The 21491-nt window shown below is 46.0% G+C and overlaps 1 protein-coding gene across 1 annotated transcript in view; it reads left to right on the top strand.

The window, feature by feature from the left end:
* The window catches only part of polr3b (polymerase (RNA) III (DNA directed) polypeptide B), a 146605-nt gene extending 127018 nt beyond the window's left edge, over positions 1-19587 (top strand). The window contains exons 22-24 of the mRNA XM_072267353.1: positions 5201-5314; positions 12656-12829; positions 18989-19587. Coding sequence (XP_072123454.1) covers positions 5201-5314; positions 12656-12829; positions 18989-19118 — 418 coding nt within the window. The 3' untranslated portion in view covers positions 19119-19587. The remainder of the gene's footprint in view (positions 1-5200; positions 5315-12655; positions 12830-18988) is intronic.
* Positions 19588-21491: the final 1904 nt, after the last annotated feature.

Below are 21491 nucleotides of genomic sequence, written 5' to 3'. Positions count from 1 at the left end.
CAGAAAGGATGTGTTGTCATTGGAGAAAGTCCAGAGGGGGTTCACGAGAATGGTTCTGGGAATGAAGGGGTTAATATATGAAGAGCGTTTGGCAGCTTGGGCCTGTACTCACTGGAATTTAGAAGAATGTGTGGGAATCTCATTGAAACCAACAAATGTTGAAAGGACTAGAAAGGGTGGATGTAGAGAGCATGTTTCCTATGGTGGGGGTATCCAGAACTAGAGGGCACAGCCTCAAGATTGAGGGGTGACCTTTTAGCATAGAAGTAAGGAGGATTTTTTTTTCAGCCAGAGAGTAGTAAATCTGTGGAATGCTACGCCACAGACTGCAATAGCGGAAGTTGATCATTTCCCGATCAGTCAAGGCATCAAAGGAAATGGCAAGAAGGGAGGTGTATGGGGTTGAGTGGGACCTGGGATCAGCCATGATGGAATGGTGGAGCAGACTTGATGGGCTGAATGGCCTAATTCTTTCTCCTCCTATGTCTTATTTAACTTGGACGTGTGTGAAGTGATGCATTTTACGAAGTTGAACAGGGCAAAATTTACAGAGTGAAAAGCAGGGCCCTGGGGAGTGCTGTAGGACAGAGAGACCCAGGGGTACAAGAACATAGTTCCCTGAGCAGGTGAAGAATGCACACTGAATGGTTGTTTCCATCAGACAGGAGATGGAGTACAAGAGTTGGGATGTTTTGTAACAGCTGTATAGATCATTGGTGAGACCACACCTGGAATAATGTGAGCAATTCTGGTCAGCGCACAATTGGAAGGATGTGAATAGAAAGCTGCAGAAGAGACTCAGGAGGATGTGACCAGGACTGGAGGGAAATAGAATCAGGTTTATTATTACTGATGTGTGTCATCAAACGTGTTGTTTTGTGGCAGCAGTACTATGCAATACATAAAATATACTTTTTAAAAAAGGAGGGAGAGAGAAACCGGGGAATTATAGACCGGTTAGCCTAACATCGGTGGTGGGGAAACTGCTGGAGTCAGTTATCAAAGATGTGATAACAGCACATTTGGAAAGCAGTGAAGTCATCGGACAAAGTCAGCATGGATTTGTGAAAGGAAAATCATGTCTGACGAATCTCATAGAATTTTTTGAGGATGTAACTAGTAGAGTGGATAGGGGAGAACCAGTGGATGTGGTATATTTGGATTTTCAAAAGGCTTTTGACAAGGTCCCACACAGGAGATTAGTGTGAACTTAAAGCACACGGTATTGGGGGTAAGGTATTGATGTGGATAGAGAATTGGTTAGCAGACAGGAAGCAAAGAGTGGGAATAAACAGGACCTTTTCAGAATGGCAGGCGGTGACTAGTGGGGTACTGCAAGGCTCAGTGCTGGGACCCCAGTTGTTTACAATATATATTAATGATTTGGATGAGGGAATTAAATGCAGCATCTCCAAGTTTGCGGATGACACGAAGCTGGGCGGCAGTGTTAGCTGTGAGGAGGATGCTAAGAGGATGCAGGGTGACTTGGATAGGTTGGGTGAGTGGGCAAATTCATGGCAGATGCAATTTAATGTGGATAAATGTGAAGTTATCCACTTTGGTGGCAAAAATAGGAAAACAGATTATTATCTGAATGGTGATTGGAGAGATTGAGGTGAAGGAACCCTTAGGAGGCAGTGATCATAACATGATTGAGTTCACTGTGAAATTAGAAAAAGAGAAGCCGAAATCTGATGTGTTGGTATTTCAGTGGAGTAAAGGAAACTACAGTGGCATGAGAGAGGAACTGGCCAAAGTTGACTGGAAAGAGACACTGGCGGGAAAGACGGCAGAGCAGCAGTGGCTGGAGTTTATGCAAGAAATGAGGAATGTGCAAGACAGGTATATTCCAAAAAAGAAGAAATTTTTGAGTGGAAAAAGGATGCAACCGTGGTTGACAAGAGAAGTCAAAGCCAAAGTTAAAGCTAAGGAGAGGGCATACAAGGAAGCAAAAATTTGTGGAAAGACAGAGGATTGGGAAGTCTTTAAAACCTTACAAAAGGAAACCAAGAAGGTCATTAAGAGAGAAAAGATTAACTATGAAAGGAAACTAGCAAATAATATCGAAGAGGATACTGAAAGCTTTTTCAAGTATATAAAGAGTAAAAGACAGGTGAGAGTAGATATAGGACCGATAGAAAATGATACTGGAGAAATTGTAATGGGAGATGAGATGGCAGAGGAACTGAACAAGTATTTTGCATCAGTCTTCACTGAGGAAGACAACAGGATACCGGACACTCAAGGGTGGCAGGGAAGAGAAGTGTGCGCAGTCACAATTACGACAGAGAAAGTACTCAGGAAGCTGAATAGGCTAAAGGTCGATAAATCTCCTGGACCAGATGGAATGCACCCTCGTGTTCTGAAGGAAGTAGCTGAGGAGATTGCGGAGGCATTAGCGATCATCTTTCAAAAGTCGATAGATTCTGGCATGGTTCCGGAGGACTGGAAGATTGCAAATGTCACTCCGCTATTTAAGAAGGGGGCAAGGAAGCAAAAAGGAAATTATAGACCTGTTAGCTTGACGTCGGTGGTTGGAAAGTTGTTGGAGTCGATTGTCAAGGATGAGGTTACAGAGTACCTGGAGGCATATGACAAGATAAGCAGAACTCAGCATGGATCCCTTAAAGGAAAATTCTGCCTGACAAACCTATTACAATTTTTTGAGGAAATTACCAGTAGGCTAGACAAGGGAGATGCAGTGGATGTTGTATATTTGGATTTTCAGAAGGCCTTTGACAAGGTGCCACACATGAGGCTGCTTAACAAGATAAGAGCCCATGGAATTACAGGAAAGTTACATACGTGGATAGAGCGTTGGCTGATTGGCAGGAAACAGAGAGTGGGAATAAAGGGATCCTATTCTGGTTGGCTGCCGGTTACCAGTGGTGTTCCACAGGGATCAGTGTTGGGGCTGCTTCTTTTTACATTGTACATCAACATTATGGATTATGGAATAGATGGCTTTGTGGCTAAGTTTGCTGATGATACGAAGATAGGTGGAGGGGCCGGCAGTGCTGAGGAAACGGAGAGTCTGCAGAGAGACTTGGATAGATTGGAAGAATGGGCAGAGAAGTGGCAAATGAAGTACAATGTTGGAAAGTGTATGGTTATGCACTTTGGCAGAAAAAATAAATGGGCAGACTATTATTTAAATGGGAAAAGAATTCAAAGTTCTGAGATGCAACGGGACTTGGGAGTCCTCGTACAGGATTCCCTTAAAGTTAACCTCCAGGTTGAGTCGGTAGTGAAGAAGGCGAATGCAATGTTGGCATTCATTTCTAGAGGAATAGAGTATAGGAGCAGGGATGTGATGTTGAGGCTCTATAAGGCGCTGGTGAGACCTCACTTGGAGTACTGTGGGCAGTTTTGCTCTCCTTATTTAAGAAAGGATGTGCTGACGTTGGAGAGGGTACAGAGAAGATTCACTAGAATGATTCCGGGAATGACAGGGTTAACATATGAGGAACGTTTGTCTGCTCTTGGACTGTATTCCTTGGAGTTTAGAAGAATGAGGGGAGACCTCATAGAAACATTTCGAATGTTAAAAGGCATGGACAGAGTGGATGTGGCAAAGTTGTTTCCCATGATGGAGGGAGTCTAGTACGAGAGGGCATGACTTCAGGATTGAAGGGCGCCCTTTCAAAACAGAAATGCGAAAAAAATTTTTTAGTCAGAAGGTGGTGAATCTATGGAATTTGTTGCCACGGGCAGCAGTGGAGGCCAAGTCATTGGGTGTCTTTAAGGCAGAGATTGATAGGTATCTGAGTAGCCAGGGCATCAAAGGTTATGGTGAGAAGGCGGGGCAGTGGGACTAAATAGGATAAAATGGATCAGCTCGTGATAAAATGGCGGAGCAGACTCGATGGGCCGAATGGCCTACTTCTGCTCCTTTGTCTTATGGTCTTATGGTGGCCGATTAGGAAAAGGGGAGGTGCAACGAGACCTGGGTGTCATTATACACCAGTCATTGAAAGTGGGCATGCAGGTACAGCAGGGGGTGAAAAAGGTGAATGGTATGCTGGCATTTATAGCGAGAGGATTCGAGTACAGGAGCAGGGAGGTACTACTGCAGTCGTACAAGGCCTTGGTGAGACCACACTTGGAGTATTGTGTGCAGTTTTGGTCCCCTAATTTGAGGAAAGACATCCTTGCCATAGAGGGAGTACAAAGAAGGTTCACCAGATTGATTCCTGGGATGGCAGGACTTCCATATGAAGAAAGACTGGATGAACTAGGCTTGTACTCGTTGGAATTTAGAAGATTGAGGGGGGATCTGATTGAAACGTATAAAATCCTAAAGGGATTGGACAGGTTAGATGCAGGAAGATTGTACCCGATGTTGGGGAAGTCCAGAACGAGGGGTCACAGTTTGAGGATAAGGGGGAAGCCTTTTAGGACTGAGATTAGGAAAAACTTCTTCACACAGAGAGTGGTGAATCTGTGGAATTCTCTGCCACAGGAAACAGTTGAGGCTAGTTCATTGGCTATATTTAAGAGGGAGTTAGATATGGCCCTTGTGGCTACGGGGATCGGGGGTATGGAGGGAAGGCTGGTGCAGGGTTCTGAGTTGGATGATCAGCCATGATCATAATAAATGGTGGTGCAGGCTCGAAGGGCCGAATGGCCTACTCCTGCACCTATTTTCTATGTTTCTATACTATAAATTACAATGAGAAATATTGTAAATAAGTAGCACAAAAAGAGTAAAAATACTAAGGTAGTGTTCATGGGTTCATTGTCCTTTCAGAAATCTGATGGCAAAAAGGAAGAAACTGTTCCTAAAACATTGAGTGTGTGTCTTTAGGCTCCTGTACCTCCCTCTTGATGGTAGCCATGAGAAGAGGGCATGTTCTGGGTGATGGGTGTCCGGAATGATGGATGTTGCCTTGTGAAGATGTCCTCACTGCTGGGGGAGCTGTTGCCTATAAATGGGCTGGCTGAGTTTACGGCCTTCGCAGCTTTTTCCGATCCTGTGCAGTGGCCCCTCCGTACCAGATGGTGATGCAACCCATTGGAATGCTCTCCACGGTACATGTGTAGAAATTTGCTGAAGTCTTTGGTGATAGACCAAACCTCCTCAAACTTCAAATGACATACAGCTGTTGGCATACCTTTAAAGAGAGTTTTTGAACTTCTCACTCTTTTCCCTCACAGGGGCAGATGAGCACACTCACACTTGGTCTGTTTTCCCTTGCAGAGAGCCTTTGGAAGCGTACATCTACTTTGGTCCTGTGTATTACCAGAAGCTGAAGCATATGGTCCTCGACAAGATGCACGCTCGAGCCCGAGGTCCCCGGGCTGTTCTCACCCGGTGAGCCATTACCACTGTGGTTACTTTTACTTCATTCACTGTTACGATAATTATGTTTTGCTATGATTCCTCCTCCTCTCCCTCTCCCACCCTCTCTCTTCCTCCCTCCCTTTCTCTTCCTCCCTCCCTCTCCCCCCTCCTCTGTCCTTCCCTCTCCCTCACAATCCCCCCTCCCCCCACCCCAATCATCATTGGAGCTTCAGGTGGTGTTTCTGTAGCTCTGGGATATGAGATAGGGCTTCTAGCCCCATGCCCAGTCCTCCTCCTTTCACAGCCGGTGTTGGGACCGTCTATGGCGGTATTTTGCTATGATTCTGAGGCGTCCATTTGATTGGATGCTGGTTGGATTATTTGATTGTGTAAGGTGAGAATTGTGGAAGTGCGGTACTCAGATTTACTTCGATAGTGGACTGTCTGCGTTAGTGTGAGATGGGCTGTACAACCTTTCACTGGGTGTCAAATCTTTCACACAGCTTCAGTCTGTTACTCCTGTAATCTGAGAATTTAACCAGAAGTAACAAACTACGATGTGAGGTCCAAAATCCCAGTGAAGGATATCGACCTAAAATGTCGACTGTCTCTTCCCATCCATTGATACTGCCTGAGCCGCTGAGTTCCTGCAGCCTGTTTAAACATTGCTTAGATATATCTTGACTGATCTGTCCCACATTTATCTGCCATTGGTATATGGAAGCACAAAATGTTGCAATCCTAATCCAGTGCTGAATTAGGAAGGCTCATGGAATATGAGACAAGGTACGGAGTATGAAATTAGCAAAGGTTTGATGCCACTTTACAGGACCAGACGTGGGATTCTGTGTGACCGTTCGGTCTCCGTATTGAAGGAGGGGTGGAGTTACATCATGGCGATTGCAGGCTCCCAACACTGATTCTTGGGGGGAAGGGGAAGGTTGAGCAGTCACAGAGCACGGGAACATGCCCTTTGACCCAACTGGTCCATGCAAACCAAGATTCCCATCAGAGCTAGTGTGATTTACCTGTTTATCACCCTACCTTTCCTGTGCATGCACCCATACAGGTATCTCTTCCCATATCTCTCTATCCTTCCTGTCCATGTACCTGTCCAGGAATCAATTCCCATATCCCTCTACCTTTCCTGTCCAGATATCTGTTCCCATCACCTCCCTCTACTCCTCCCCCCCACCTTCCTCCAGCTCTGAATCTCTTTCACCAATCAGCTTCCCAGCTCTTTACTTCTCCCCAGTTTCACCTATCACCTTGTGGTTCTTCTGACCCTCCCTCCACTTTCTTACTCTGACTTCTCATCTTTTTCTCCAGTCCCGCCAAAGAGCCTGGCCCAAAGCATTGACTGTACTCGTCTCCATAGACGCTGCCTGGCCTGCTGAGTTCCTCCAGCATTTTGTGTGTGTTGCAGAGATCTTTAAGGGATGTTTAGATAGGCAGGTGAATGTGTGGAAAATGGAAGGATATGGACATTGTGTAAGCCACAGGGATTGGTTTAGTTGGCCATTTGATTACTAATTTAATTGGTATAGTATAACATTGTGGGCTGAAGGACTTGTTGCTGTACTGTACTAGTCTATGTTCTATGTTCCTGCCCGTGTCTTTTAAATATTGTTAATATAACAATAAACATAACCATTTCCTCAGGTTTATTATAGAAACATAGAAAACCCACAGCGCAATACAGGCCCTTCAGCCCACAATGTCGTACCAAACATGTACTTACTTTAGAAATTACCTAAGGTTACCCATAGCCCTCTATTTTTCTCAATTCCATGTACTTATCCGGGAGCCTCTTAAAAGACCCTATTGTATCTGCCTCCACCACTGTTCCCAGCAGCCCATTCCACACACTCACCACTCTCTGTGTAATAAAAAAACTTACCCCTGACATCTCCTCTGTACCTACTTCCAAGCACCTTAAAACTGTGCCCTCTTGTGTTAGCCATTTCAGCCCTGGGAAAAAGCCTCTGACTATCCACATCATCAATGCCTCTCATCATCTTATACACCTCTATCAGGTCACCTCTCATCCTCCGTCGCTCCAAGGAGAAAAGGCCAAGTTCACTCAACCTATTCTCATAAGCCATGCTCCCCAATCCAGGCAACATCCTTGTAAATCTCCTCTGCACCCTTTCTATGGTTTCCATGTCCTTCCTGTAGTGAGGCGACCAGCACTGAGCACAGTACTCCAAATGAGGTCTGACCAGGGTCCTGTATAGCTGTAATTATCACTGACGTTGTGAAATGCATTGTTTCGCAGCAGTAGTACATTGCAATACATTAAAAATTACTACAATCTATAGTAAATGAATAAGTAATCCATATGAGGCAGCTCGTACCATGTAACAACCTCTCTTTGGCTGAAAAAGTTGCCCCTCAGGTTCCAACGATATCGCTTTCTCTTGCTTTAAACCCGTGCCGCCTGGTTCTTGATTCCACATCCCTAAGGAAAAGACTGTATTCACCTTATCTGTGCCCCTCATGATTTTATACACCTCTATAAGGTCACCCCTCAGTCTCATACACTCCAGGGAATAAAGTTCCAACCTGCCCAGCCTCTCTTCTTAAGTGTTGAGGAATGAAAAGTAATCTTAATGAGACACAGGATTCTGAGGACTGATGGATGGGTGCTGAAAAGATGGTGCAGAAGGGAAAGAGGGAGAAGAGGAGGGTGGTAGTGATAGGGGACTCAATAGTCAGAGGAACAGAAAGGAGATTCTGTGACCATGAACGGGGCACCCGGATGGTATGTTGCTTGCAACACACGTAAAAGTTGCTGGTGAACGCAGCAGCAGGCCAGGCAGCCATCTCTTGGAAGAGGTACAGTCGACATTTCAGGCCGAGACCCTTCGTCAGGACTAACTGAAGGAAGAGCTAGTAAGAGATTTGAAAGTGGGAGGGGGAGGGAGATCCAAAATGATAGGAGAAGACAGGAGGGGGAGGGATGGAGCCAAGAGCTGGACAGGTGATAGGCAAAGGGGATATGAGAGGATCATGGGACAGGAGGCCCAGGGAGAAAGAAAACAGGGAGGGGGGAAGAAAGCCCAGAGGATGGGCAAGGGGTATGTTGTCTCCCAGGTGCCTGGGTCAGGGACGTCTCGGATCACGTACATAACATTTTGAAGAGGGAGGGAGAGCAGCCAGATGTCTTGGTACATGTTGGTACCAATGACATAGGAAGGAAAAGCAGAGGTCCTGAAGAGAGAATTTCGAGAGCTAGGCAGAAAGCTGAGAAGCAGGACGTCCAGGGTAGTAATTTCTGGGATTGCTACTTATGCCATGTGCCAATGAGGCTAGATTTGGCAGATAAATGCGTGACTAAGAAGTTGGTGCGGGGACAGGGCTTCAGATTCTTGGATCATTGGGATCTCTTCTGGGGGAGGTATGACCTGTTCAAAAGTGTCGTATTGCACCTGAATGCAAGGGGAAATTAAAGTGTAGCCACTGGGAAATCCCCCTTTTCCTGGCAGACAGAACGTAGGTGCTCAGCAAAGCAGTCTCCCAATCTACGTCGGGTCTTGCCGATATACAGGAGGCCACACCGGGAGCACTGGACACAGTAGATGGCCCCAACAGACTCACGGCTGAAGTGTTGCTTCACCCGGAAGGGCTGTTTGGGGCCCTGAATGGTAGTGAGGTAGGAGGTGGGGGGGGGGGGATGTAGGGGCAGGTGAAGCACGTGTTCTTGTCTTTGCTGTATTGTTGTCTTGCTGCATGACCCACTTTCTCTTGAGCTTCAGTTCACGGATAGATACCCCAACATTTTCCTATAGAATTTACTGGTACAATTCAGAATTCATAGTTCCATCAATGATGACAAACCATCCTCGTCCCGAGGCAGCAAAGCAGGCCCAAACCGTGACACTGCCACCACCACGTTTCACAGATGGGATGACGTTCTTGTGCTGGAATGCAGGTTTGCTTTTTGCCAAACATAATGCTTCTCACTTAAGCCAAGAAGTTCCATTTTGGACTCATCCGTCCACAGAACATTCTTCCAGTAGCCTTCTGGTTTATCCATGTCTCTGAGGCCGACATGAGAACATCCTTCTGGCCCAGGTGGGGTACTAAAGGCCTCTGCTCATCAACTGGTTCTTCAACCTCTCACTTCGGCAGTCTGACATATCCACCTGCTTCAATTATACCAGTGTCTAAGAAGAACATGGTAACCAGTCTCAATGACTATTGTCCAGTAGCACTTACATCCACAGTGATGAAGTGTTATGAGAGATTGGTGATGAAATATATCAACTCCTGCCCGAGAAGCAACTTGGATCCACTCCAATTTGCCTACCAGCACAAATGGTCTACGGCAAATGCCATTTCATTGGCTCTTCACTAAATTCTGGAATATCTAAACAGCAAGAATGCATACAGCAGGAAACACACACAGAAAGTTGCTGGTGAACGCAGCAGGCCAGGCAGCATCTCTAGAAGAGGTACAGTCGACGTTTCAGGCCGAGACCCTTCGTCAGGACTAACTGAAGGAAGAGTGAGTAAGGGATTTGAAAGTTGGAGGGGGAGGGGGAGATCCAAAATGATGGGAGAAGACAGGAGAGGGACGGATAGAGCCAAGAGCTGGACAGGTGATTGGCAAAGGGGGTATGAGAGGATCATGGGATCAGGGGGGGAGGAGGCCTAGAGAGAAAAAGGGGAACGGGGGGAAGCCCAGAGGATGGGCAAGGGGTTACAGGGAGAGGGACAGAGGGAGAAAAAAGGGAAAGAGAAAAAAATAATAAATAAATAAATAAATAAATAAGGGATGGGGTACGAAGTGGGGGGGCATTAACGGAAGTTAGAGAAGTCAGTGTTCATGCCACCAGGTTGGAGGCTACCCAGACGGAATATAAGGTGTTGTTCCTCAAACCTGAGTGTGGCTTCATCTTGGCAGTAGAGGAGGCCGTGGATAGACATGTCAGAGTGGGAATGGGACGTTGAATACATCAGGATGCTCTTTATCGACTACAGTTGGGCATTCAATACTATCTTCCCCTCAAAACTCATCAACGAGCTGAAGACCTTGGCCTCAATACTTCCTTGTGCAATTGGATCCTCCATTTCCTCACTTGCAGACCCCCAGACATTTTGGATTGGCAACAACATCTCAAAAGGTTCAAAGGTTAATTTGTTATCAAAGTATACAACTTGAAATTCTTCTTCTGCGGGTAGCCACGAAACCAAGAAAGAAAAGAAAGGCAACATGATCACCAACTCCCAAAAAATCCCCCGGCCGCATGAATAAAACAAACAAAAATGGAACAGGCACCTTAACCATCAAATCCCTCCTCCTGCACAAAATAAGCTAGCACATCAATACCCAAATCCCCCTCCCACACAAAAAAAATAAAATCAGAACAGCACCTTAACACCAAAATTCCTCTTCCCCACACAAAAAAATGAACAAAACAGAGCAGGCACGTTGACCCCCAAATCCCCTCCCCACACAAAAAAAAAGAAGAAAGAGCGGCGAAAAGCATATAATATGTAAAAAAATCTATACGACTGAATAAAGTCTGTAGTGCAAGTCCACGTCCAAAATGCAGAAAACCTGGGCAACATTCACCGGGCCCAGTGGTTGACCCTTCCCTCTCCATAGCAGAGCCACAAAACTATAGGCAGCCGGACTTACCACACTCCATGCTTCAATCTTCCTCCTTGTAATCAGCAAAATAGAGTCAAGCAACTGCTTGTGCCCCATCTCTCAGTCTTCGCGTTCACTGTCTCTGTCTCTGGGAATCCACTTGGAGTCTGCAGAGCGCTGAAGCACCAAAACTATCTCCAAGCTTCCACATTCGGCTCCTTGTTTCAATCTCCCTTTTCACTTTAACCAGCAAACATTGGAAGCTTTAATCAGTAAAGCAGAGTCGCACATCAGCTTGCAGCTCCTGCACGCTGCCTCTGCCTCCCGGAATCCCCTTGGAGACTACAGAGCGCTGGAATACCCAAACAATTTCCAAGCAGCAAATCACAGGCTCCAGTAGTTCCAGAATCACATCCAAGATGAAAAACAAATGTAAAAGACATAAATGAAGTGAAATATATGGTTCCATGATTTATCCAGGAGATGTCGACCAAAGGAACATTGTTACTCAGTGGCCATCTTGACTATCTTGATTTCCTCCACAATCTCCATCAGCACAGGTGCACCACAGGGCTGAGTGCTTAGCCCCCTGCTCTACTCACTTTATACTTACGACTGTGTGGCTAAGCACAGCTACAATGCCTTATTCAAGTTTGCCAATGACACCACTGTCATGGGCGAAATCGAAGGTGGTGACGAATCACATATAGGAAAGAGACTGAAAATCTGGTTGAGTGATGCCACAACAACAACCTCATACTCAATGTCAGCAAGACCAAGGAGCTGATTATTGACTCCAGGAGAACGAAGTCAGAGGTCCGTGAGCCAGTCCTCATCAGGGGACCAGAGGTGGAGAGGGTCAGTAATTTTAAATTCCTCGGTGTTAACATTTCCCAAGACCTGTCCTGGTCCCAGCACATAAGTGCAATTACGAAGAAAGCACAACAGCGTCTCTACTTCCTGAGGAACTTTGTGAAGATTCGGCATAGTATCTAAAATTTTGACAAACTATGTATGTGTGATGGAGTGTATATTGACTGGCTGCATCACAGCCTGGTATGGAAACAGCAATATCTTTGAACCATGGGAGAAAGGGGAGGAGGAGGGGCATCAAGAGGGAGGTGATAGGCAGGTGAGGAGAAGCTGTAAGAGGGGGTCTAGAGTGAGGAAATGAAGAAGGGGGGAGGGGGAGAAATTACCAGAAGTTGGAGAAATCAATATTCATGCTATCAGGTGTTGCTCCTCCAACTTGAGAGTGGCCTCCTCATGGCAGTCCCTCCCAACCTCCTCCCCCCACCCACCTGGCTTCACCTAACACCTTCTTGCTTGTACCCTTCCTTTCTCCCACCTTCCTGTTCTGGCTTTTCCCCCTTCCTTTCCAGTCCTTCAGAAGGGTCTCGGCCTGAAACGTTGACTGCTTATTCATTTCCATAGATGCTGACCGGCTTGCTGAGTTCCTCCAGCATTTTGTGTGTGTTGCTCTGGATTTCCAGCGTCTGCAGAATATCTTGTGGTTGTGAAGTACTGCAGCCCGGTGTGTCTGTGCTTCTCACTCGTATGTGTTTCAGCGACTTGATAAGAGTGGGAGGCATGGGATTGGTCAATGCAGACGAATCAAGCCAGGTTTAATCCTTTTCCTCTGTTGCTGGGATGATACAGGGTGATGTTAAATGGGTTACAGTTTTCACAATTCAACACTGTGCAAGTTAGTTTCCACGTTGAATCCACTTTTGGAGCTCAGCCTGACAATCTGTGTGAACCTTCCCTGGCAGGCAGCCAACAGAAGGACGCTCTCGTGATGGAGGGCTGCGCCTAGGTGAGATGGAGAGGGATTGTTTGATCGGCTATGGTGCCAGCATGATGCTGCTGGAAAGGTTAATGATCTCCAGTGACGCATTTGAAGTGGACGTCTGTGGACTATGTGGACTGCTGGGGTACTCTGGTTGGTGAGTATCTGGGCTTCTATTCTCTGCCGTCGATGTGGTACTGAAAGTATGTCTGATGCTCAGTTGTGTCACAGTGGGCAACTCCCCCACCTCCGTCAAAGGGTAGACCAGTACCTTCTCCTTTGTGGATGTAGCAGACTCCTTGGCTTTATTTTGAAGATTAAGGTCTTCACCCTGCTCATGGACTGTTTGTCCCACTCCCATCAAGAAGAAGGCTACATTACATCCATGCCAGGACCACTAGACTCAAAAACAGTTACTTTCCCCAAGTGGTAAGGCTGATCACTAACCCACCCCTCCACACCCCCAACATCACTACTTTATCATTTCCTTTCGGAGTCTGCTTATGTGCACACACTTTATGGACATACAATCAATCAATGTATAGAAGCTATCTTATGTATTTGTATTTATTTTGTTATTGTGTTCTTTATGCTTATTCTGTTTTGTAGTGCTGCATCAGATCCGAAGTAACAATAATTTCAATTTTCTTTACACGTAGGTAGGAAAAGCAAGGAGGTCCTGAAGAGAGATTTTAGGGAGCTATGTAGAAAGCTGAAAAACAGGACCTCCAGGGTTGCAATCTCTGGATTACTGCCTGAACCCAAGGGGGCCAACATCCTTGCAGGCAGGTTTGCTAGAGCTGTTGGGGAGGACTCAAAGAAATTTGGCATGGACCAGAGTAATAGAGCTGAGGATGGAGCAGTTGGTTTACAAGCATGACAGTGTGTAGTGAGACTGTGAGGAAGGACTGGCAGGTGATAGGGCAAAATTGCAGTCAGTGGGATGAATTGCAGTGTAAACAGGGTGACAAAATCGTAAAGGGCGTTGGATACAGGACCGAAGGTGTTATATTTGAATGCACGCAGTATACAAAATAAAGTAGATGAACCTGTAGCAGTTAGAGATTGGTATGTATAATGTTGTGAGTCGTGGCTGAAAGAAGGCTATAGTTGGGAGCTTACCATCCAAGGATGCACATTGTATCGAAAGGACAGGCAGGCAGGCGGGGGAGTTGCAGCTCTGTTGGTAAAAATGAAGTCAAGTCCTTAGAAAGAGGTGATATAGCATCAGAAGATGTAGAATCCTTGTGGGTAGAGTTAAGAAACTGGGAGGGTAAGAAGACATGATGGGAGTTACAGCAGGCCTCCAAACAGTAGCCAGGATGTGGTCTGCAAGTTACAATGGGAGATAGAAAAGACCTGTCAAAAGGGCAATGTTGCTATAGTCATGGAGGACTCCAATATGCAAATAGATTGGGGAAAATTGGGTTGGTGCTGGATCCCAAGAGAGAGAATTTGTAGAATGCCTATAAGGTGGCTTTTTAGAGCAGTTGTGGTTGAGCCCGCTAGAGGATCAACTAAAACAGACAAAATGCTGGAGGAATTCAGCAGGCCGGGTAGCATCTACGGAAAAAAAGTACAGTCACTGCTTCGGGCCGAAGCCCTTTGGTAGGACAGGTTTTGGCCCAAGACGGCAACTGTACTTTTTTTCCATAGGTGCTGCCTGGCCTGCTGAGTCCCTCCAGCATTTTGTGTGTGTTGCTCGTGTACCTCTCACTTTGGCTAGCTGCTAAATATAGGGGGTGATAGCCCCTGTCCTGGCCCAGCCAAACTTAAGAAATCTCATTTGGATGGATGCTGCGCGATGTGTCCTCCGTTACAAATTAGTACCCCGAAGTAACAAACATAATATGCGATTAAACGATTAAATTTATAATTCTTACTTTGACTGTATGGTTAGTAAAGAAAACGGGGAAAAAAAAAGAAAAAAAGGGCCCAGTCTTATGGAACAGTCGGTTGCGCAAAGTTGGAGCTCACTGATAAGCCGGTCACCACCATCGACCTCGTCCAATCGTCACTGCCCTTCGGACCCTCGCTCCAAGTCCACTCCATCCGGTGGTCTTCCAACTCTCTCCATTCGTGTCTTCTCTCCTCATCTCTCCCCGGCAAACGACCACGAAAATCTCTCTTACAGGCTCACAAGAAAGAACAACAGCATTCCAAACCCCGTTATCTCTAGTCATAACCCAAACATTGCTGCTACAGAGAAACCATTACATTGTCAGTGAAACCTTACAGCGTGTTACACTTGGATTTCCAGCATCTGCAGATTTTGTAGGGCAGCGGTCCCCAACCACCAGGCTGCAGACCGGTACTGGGCCGCAAAGCATGAGCTACCGGGCCGCGCGGAAACGATATGAGTCAGCTGCACCTTTCCTCATTCCCTGTCACGCACTGTTGAACTTGAACATAGGGTTGCCAACTGTCCCGTATTTGCTGGGACATCCCATATATTGGGCTAAATTGGTTTGTCCCATACGGGACTGCCCTTGTTCCGTATTTCCCCCGCTAAGGTAGAGCGTTCCTATGAAACCTTCTGTGCTGAAATGGCGTGAAGCGAAGAAGCAATTACCATTAATTTATATGGGAAAAATTTTTGAGCATTCCCAGACCCAAAAAATAACCTACCAAATCATACCAAATAACACTAAGATATAGTAAAAGCAGGAATGATATGACAAATACACAGCCTATATAAAGTAGAAATAATGTATGTACAGTATAGTCAGGAAGATAAGCCAAAAGTGATATTTGGGAAAAAAATCGGCACGTACGCGCATGCGCACACAGGTGCCTGCGCAAAGCTTCTTGATCATGGTAGTCTTTTTGGGGTAAAGTGTCCCGGGATTTGACTGCTACTTTTGTCACTTATTTGGGAGTGAGAAAGTTGACAAACCTAACTGTAAAAGACATGTTGAGGTGAGTTTAACCCTACTTGAACACCCCCCCTCCCCCCCCCACCCCCCCGGTCGGCCGGTCCGCAAGAATATTGTCGATATTAAACCGGTCCACGGTGCAAAAATGGTTGGGAACCCCTGTTGTAGGGGATCAGTTATTCTGGATTGGGTGTTGTGTACTGAATAGGATCTGATTAGGAGCTTAAGGTAAAGGAACCCTTAAGAGGCAGTGATTATTATATGATAGATTTTGCACTGCAGTTTGAGAGAGAAAAGCTAAAGTCAAACATATCAATATTCTATTGGAGTAAAGGGAATTACAGAGGCATGACAGAAGAGTTGGCCAAAGTTGATTGGAAGGGAACACTAGCAGGGATAATGGCAAGACAGCAGTGGCTAGACTTTTTGGGAGCAATTCAGAAGATGCGGGATAGATACATACCAAAGAAGTTTTCTGAAGGCAGGATGATGCAATGATGCAACTGTGGCTGACAAGGAACACTGGTATACTTTCCTTGTAATTCATCTATGTGCTGGGCCCAGGACAAGGCATCTGATGTTAACATCCAAGAATTTAAAGCTTCTGACTCTCTCCACCGCCAATGCAGACTGGCCTATGTCCACCCTCCTTCCCTTTCCTGAAGTCGACAATCAGGCCTTTAGTTTTGCTGATGTTGAGCAGCTCCACCCAACCAGGTATCCTGACTTGTCGACTCCTGTGATTTGTCGTAACCTCAGCACTGTCATCAGCTAATTTGAAGATGACATCAGAGCTGTTTTTATAATCCATTCTCCCTAGTCACCGTGGAACTCATGTGACTTCATCTTCTAGATCAGCCTACCATGAGGAGCCTGGTCAAATGTTTTACTGAAGTCCATGTAGGCGATAACCGCACAACCCACATCAGTCATCTTCATCACCTCCTCAAAAACCTCAATCAAATTTGTAAAATGTGCAAATTTATTCTTGAGTGGTCCTATCCTTTCCCTAGTTAGGATGCATAGTGGCGTCACAGTTAACGTAATGCTTTACAGTGACAGACGTAAGGTCAAGGTTCAATCCCTGCCACTGTCTGTAAGGAGTTTGTACACTCGCCTCATGACCACATGGGTTTTATCTGGGTACTCCACTGTCCTCCCACATTCCAGACACATAGTGTTAGTGAGTTCTGGGAAGGCCATGTTGGTGCTGGAAGCATGGCGTTACTTGCAGCTGTCCCCCAGCACAATCCTTGCTGATTTGATTTGACACAACCAACACATTTCACTCTATGTTTCAGTGTTCATGTGGCAAGTAAAGCTAATCTTTATCTCTTAGTGTAGGTATAAGATGTACGGTACTGTGCAAAAGTCAAAAAAATTCTGTAAAGCCAAGATGCTTTCAAAAATAATTAAATGAAAAGTTTCTAAATATCAAAAAGAACTATAAGCACCCATAAACAGTAAAAGAAAACTAAATCAATTCAATAGGTAGTGCAATTGCCCTTTGCCTGTAAACTGCATCAATTCTCTTAGGTACACTGTTATGCAGTTTGATAGGAAAATCACCTGGTTGGTTGTTCCAAGCATCTTGGAGAACTTCCTACCATTCTCCTGCAATATTTGTCTCACTTCCTTCTGTCTCTTCAAACCGCCACAATGTTGTTGAGATCAGGGCTCTGTGGGGGCCATACAATTCTGTTCCAGAACTCCTTGTTTGTTTTTTCACTGAAGATAGTTCTGTGTTTGGGGTCATTGTCCTGCCGCAGAGTGAAGTTGGAACTGATCAGACACCCCCCTGATGGTATTGTGTGATGGATGAAAATCTGCTTGTACTTCTCAACATTGAGGATTCCATTAATTCTGATCAGATCACCAACTCCATTTACAGAAATGCGGCCCTGAACCTTCAGGGAACCTTTGTGGTGCTTCACTGTTGGCTGCAGACACTCGTCCATGTAGCACTCTCCAGCTCTTCTACAGAAAAACTGCCTCCTGTTTGAGCCAAAAATTTCAAATTTTGACTCATCAGTCTAGAGTGCTACCATTGTTCAGCATCTCAGTCCTTGTGTTTTTATGCATAGGGGAGTCTCTTGGCTTTGTTTCCACTTTGGAGGAATGGCTTTTTGACAGCAATTCTTCCATGAAGATCACTCTGACAAGATGTCTGAAGCGTAGTGGGGTGTACTTGGGCTCCAGTGGTTTCTGTGAGTACAGAGCTGATAGTAGTGCTGGACTTCCAATTTAGAAGGAACATCAGTTTGATGTATCTCTCATGTGCTGCTCTCGGTTTCCATGACCAGCCACTGCATTTCTTTACCTGTTTCTCTGTGCTTCTTCAGAAGAGCTTGGACAGCACATCTTGAGATTCCTGTCTGCTGTGAAATTTCTGCGGGGAGAGACCTTGCTGATACTGGATGACCACTTTGTGTCTTGTTGCTATGCTCACTCTTGCCATAGTGTAAGAATTGATAATTTGAAGGTTAAACTGTCTCATCTTTGCCACACCTTCACCTCTTAGTTTGGTTGTCCTACGTCCAGTTTGATTCTTTCTACATACGTTTCTGTTTCAGTTCATCAGTGCAGTTCATTATGTCATTGATCATTAGCACCTGTTTGTTACCTTTGCTTAATCATGTACTGACAAAGTAATCAAGTCCTTTTTGAAAAGAGGTCTGTTACTTAATGTTACTTTCTTTAATGAAATGGAGAAATTTCTCTAACATTTTTTTTGGGGAAAATGGGAATCTGAAATTTGCTCTTTTCTACCGACACACTAACGCTGAAGCTAAAAAATAAACACCTAAAACAAAATGTGTATTAAAAATCTAGGGTGCCTAAGACTTTTGCAATCGAAACAGTCTGAGTGAGGACAACTGTTTTAGACCAGGGGTTCATGAACACATAAGACCATAAGATATAGGAGCAGAATTAGGCCATTCGGCCCATCGAGTCTGCTCCGCCATTTCATCATGGCTGATCCAATTTTCCTCTCAGCCCCAATCTCCTGCCTTCTCCCCGTAACCTTTCATGCCCTGACCAATCAAGAATCTATCAGCCTGTCTTAAATATAAAGACTTGTACTCCACAGCCCCTCGGACCCCTCTGTTAATGGTAGGGGTTCATCACATAAAGGGTTGGGAATGTGAGGTTGTGGAGCTCAGCCTGCAGTGGAGGTGGAGTCAGACAGAATTCATTGATGGGTCGCGAGGACAGAGCAGGCTTTCTCCATGTGGAGCTGGTGGGCTGAGAGAGCTGAACCATTTTTGACCAGCAGCAGAGAGGAGTGCAGTTAACGATATTGGGTAGCATGGGGGTGGGGAAACAGGAGAGAGATGGAGGAGGTTTGGTCTGTTTGGCAGGGGGTGGTCCTAGGGAGGAGTGGATGGGGATGATGAGGGGTCACAATCCTGTGACCGAAGAGTGCTTTGTCTTTCTAGGTGTCATTATTGCAAATCTTCCTGTCACGTCTCGTCTCTGCGAATCCCATATGCCTGTAAGCTGCTGTTCCAAGAGCTTCAATCCATGAACATTGTTCCCAGGCTGAAGCTGGCCAGATACAACGAGTGAGGCATGGTGGAGTGCAAAGGAAGGGTTTGCTGCATGAGGACTCTCTCTCGAGGCTGCAGTTGTGAGAGTGAATCGTCAGCCCGACTGATTTATGCTCCCTCTCCAGCACAGCGTGACGAGGGAGAGAATCGTTTGCTGGTGATTGATGGGCTGATACAATGCCCCCCGCACTGACTCGATCTGCCTTCATAAAGGTCTGGCGAGCTCGCTAGTGTCGAGCAAGCAAAGTTTGTACAAGAAACTGTGTTTGTTCATCGATATTAGTTTTGCTGCTAAACAAGGGAGGCAAAGCAGCTCGCATCATTGAGATGTTGGTCTGCAGCTGGGAGCACTCACTGGCCCTGGCGGATTCACACAAAAAGCGGGCTATTTAATTTAATTTTTGTATTGATGGCGTTGAATGTGGTGAGATATCTTTTGTTCTGTGCGCCATGAATATTTCAATTAAAAGACATTTTTTAAACAAACATTATCTTTGAATAGAGTAAAATTTCTTCTTCTTCTTAAGCCCATCACCCCTGCTGGGGCACAGGCTGCCAACAACAGCTCACCATAGTCCTCTGTTCTGGGCCAGTCTTTCAAGATGATCTCAGGTGTGGCCCTTCCTCTCCCTGGAGTGAGGTGTTTCGAGCTTCTGTTGGCATTTCTGTAGCTCTGGGTTTTTATGGGATGGAGCTGCCAACCTCATGCCCAACCCTCCTTTTGTAGCCAGGCTTAGGACTGTCCGTGGCGGAGTTGAGAAAAATTTCAGCTGGGAGGAAACCCAGGGGGTCACCGGGAGAACGTGCAAACTTCACACAGACTGCGCCCAAGGTCAGTACTAAACCCAGGTCTCTGGAAGAGTGATAGCCACACTGCCTTTGGGCTGCTGCTTTGACCAGGGTACTGAGATTACCTGATGCTCTCCAGTGGTAAGGTATGGCTGCCTGCAAAGGACAGGAGTCAGAGTCACACTGCACAGAGTCTGGCCCTTCATCCCACAATGTAGTGCCGACCTTTTTACATACTCCAAGATCAAGCTAACCCTTCCCTCCTACATAACCCCCCATATTTCTATCTAAATCTATATTTCTACCTGTCTAAGAGTTTCTTAAATGTCCCAAATGTATCTGCCTCTACCACCACCTGTGGCAATGCATTTCACATACCACCAGTCGCTGTGTATAAAACCTACTTCCAACATTCCCCCTGTACCTTCCTCCAATCACCTTAAAATTATGCCTCTTCACATTAGCCATTTGTGTTCTGGGAATGAAGCATTGGCTGTCCACTCAATCTATGTCTCTTATCATCCTGTATACCTTCATCAGATCATCTGTCATCCTCCTTCACTCCAAAGAGAAAAGTCCTACCTCGCTGAGCCTATCCTCATAAGACACGCTCTCTAATCCAGGCAGCATCCTGGTAAATCTCCTCTGCACCCTCTCTAAAGCTTCCATATCCTCCCTATAATGAGGAGTCCAGAACTGAACGCAATACTCCACGTGTGGTCTAACCAGAGTTTTACAGAGCTGCAACATTACCTCATGGCTCTTGAACTCAGTTCCCCGGCTAATGAAGGCCCACACGTCATATGCCTTCTTAACCACCTATCAACTTGAGGAAAGTGAGGGGTTGATGGACATGGACCCCAAGATATTTCTGTTCCTGCACACTGCTAGGAATCCTGCCATTAACCATAACTGAGGCAAATCAGCTGGGGTGAGTGCACCCTGCTAAACCTGATGTCACAAAATGCCCGTTCTACACCCTACGGCGAGGGCAGAAGCTAGCAGAAGAAAAGGCAGAGATGACAAACAAGATAAAGAGAACCACAAACCTCAAGGGGAAGGTGAGGAGGAGGCAGGTACCTACACTGAGGGACAGGGAAGGTGAGGCGGAGGCAGGTACCTACACTGAGGGACAGGGGAGGGTGCAGGAGGAGACAGGCAGCAACACTGAGGGATAGGGGAGGGTGCAGGAGGCAGGTACCTACACTGAGGGACAGGGGTGGTGAGGAGGAGACAGGCAGCAACACTGAGGGACGGGGAGGGTGCAAACTGCAGAAGTTGAAATGACAAGAGCTACAGAACAGAGCGTGGAATGAAGCTTGCAAAGTACAGTTATTCTCAAAAGTACATAAGACATAGGAGCAGAATTAGGCCATCTGGCCCATCGAGTCTGCTCCACCATTCAATCATGGCTGATCCTTTTTCTCCTCCTCAACCCCAGTTCCTGGCCTTCTCCCCGTAACCTTTGATGCCATGTCCAGTCAAGAACCTGTCAATCTCTGCCTTAAATACACCCAATAACCTGGTCTCCACAGCTGCATGTGGCAACAAATTCCACAAATTCACCACCTCTGGCTAAAGAAATTTCTCTGCATATCTGTTT

This window comes from Mobula birostris, chromosome 9 (genome assembly GCF_030028105.1).
Source record: "Mobula birostris isolate sMobBir1 chromosome 9, sMobBir1.hap1, whole genome shotgun sequence".
Classification (NCBI taxonomy): domain Eukaryota; kingdom Metazoa; phylum Chordata; class Chondrichthyes; order Myliobatiformes; family Myliobatidae; genus Mobula; species Mobula birostris.
This window is presented reverse-complemented; position numbering and strand designations above follow the sequence as displayed.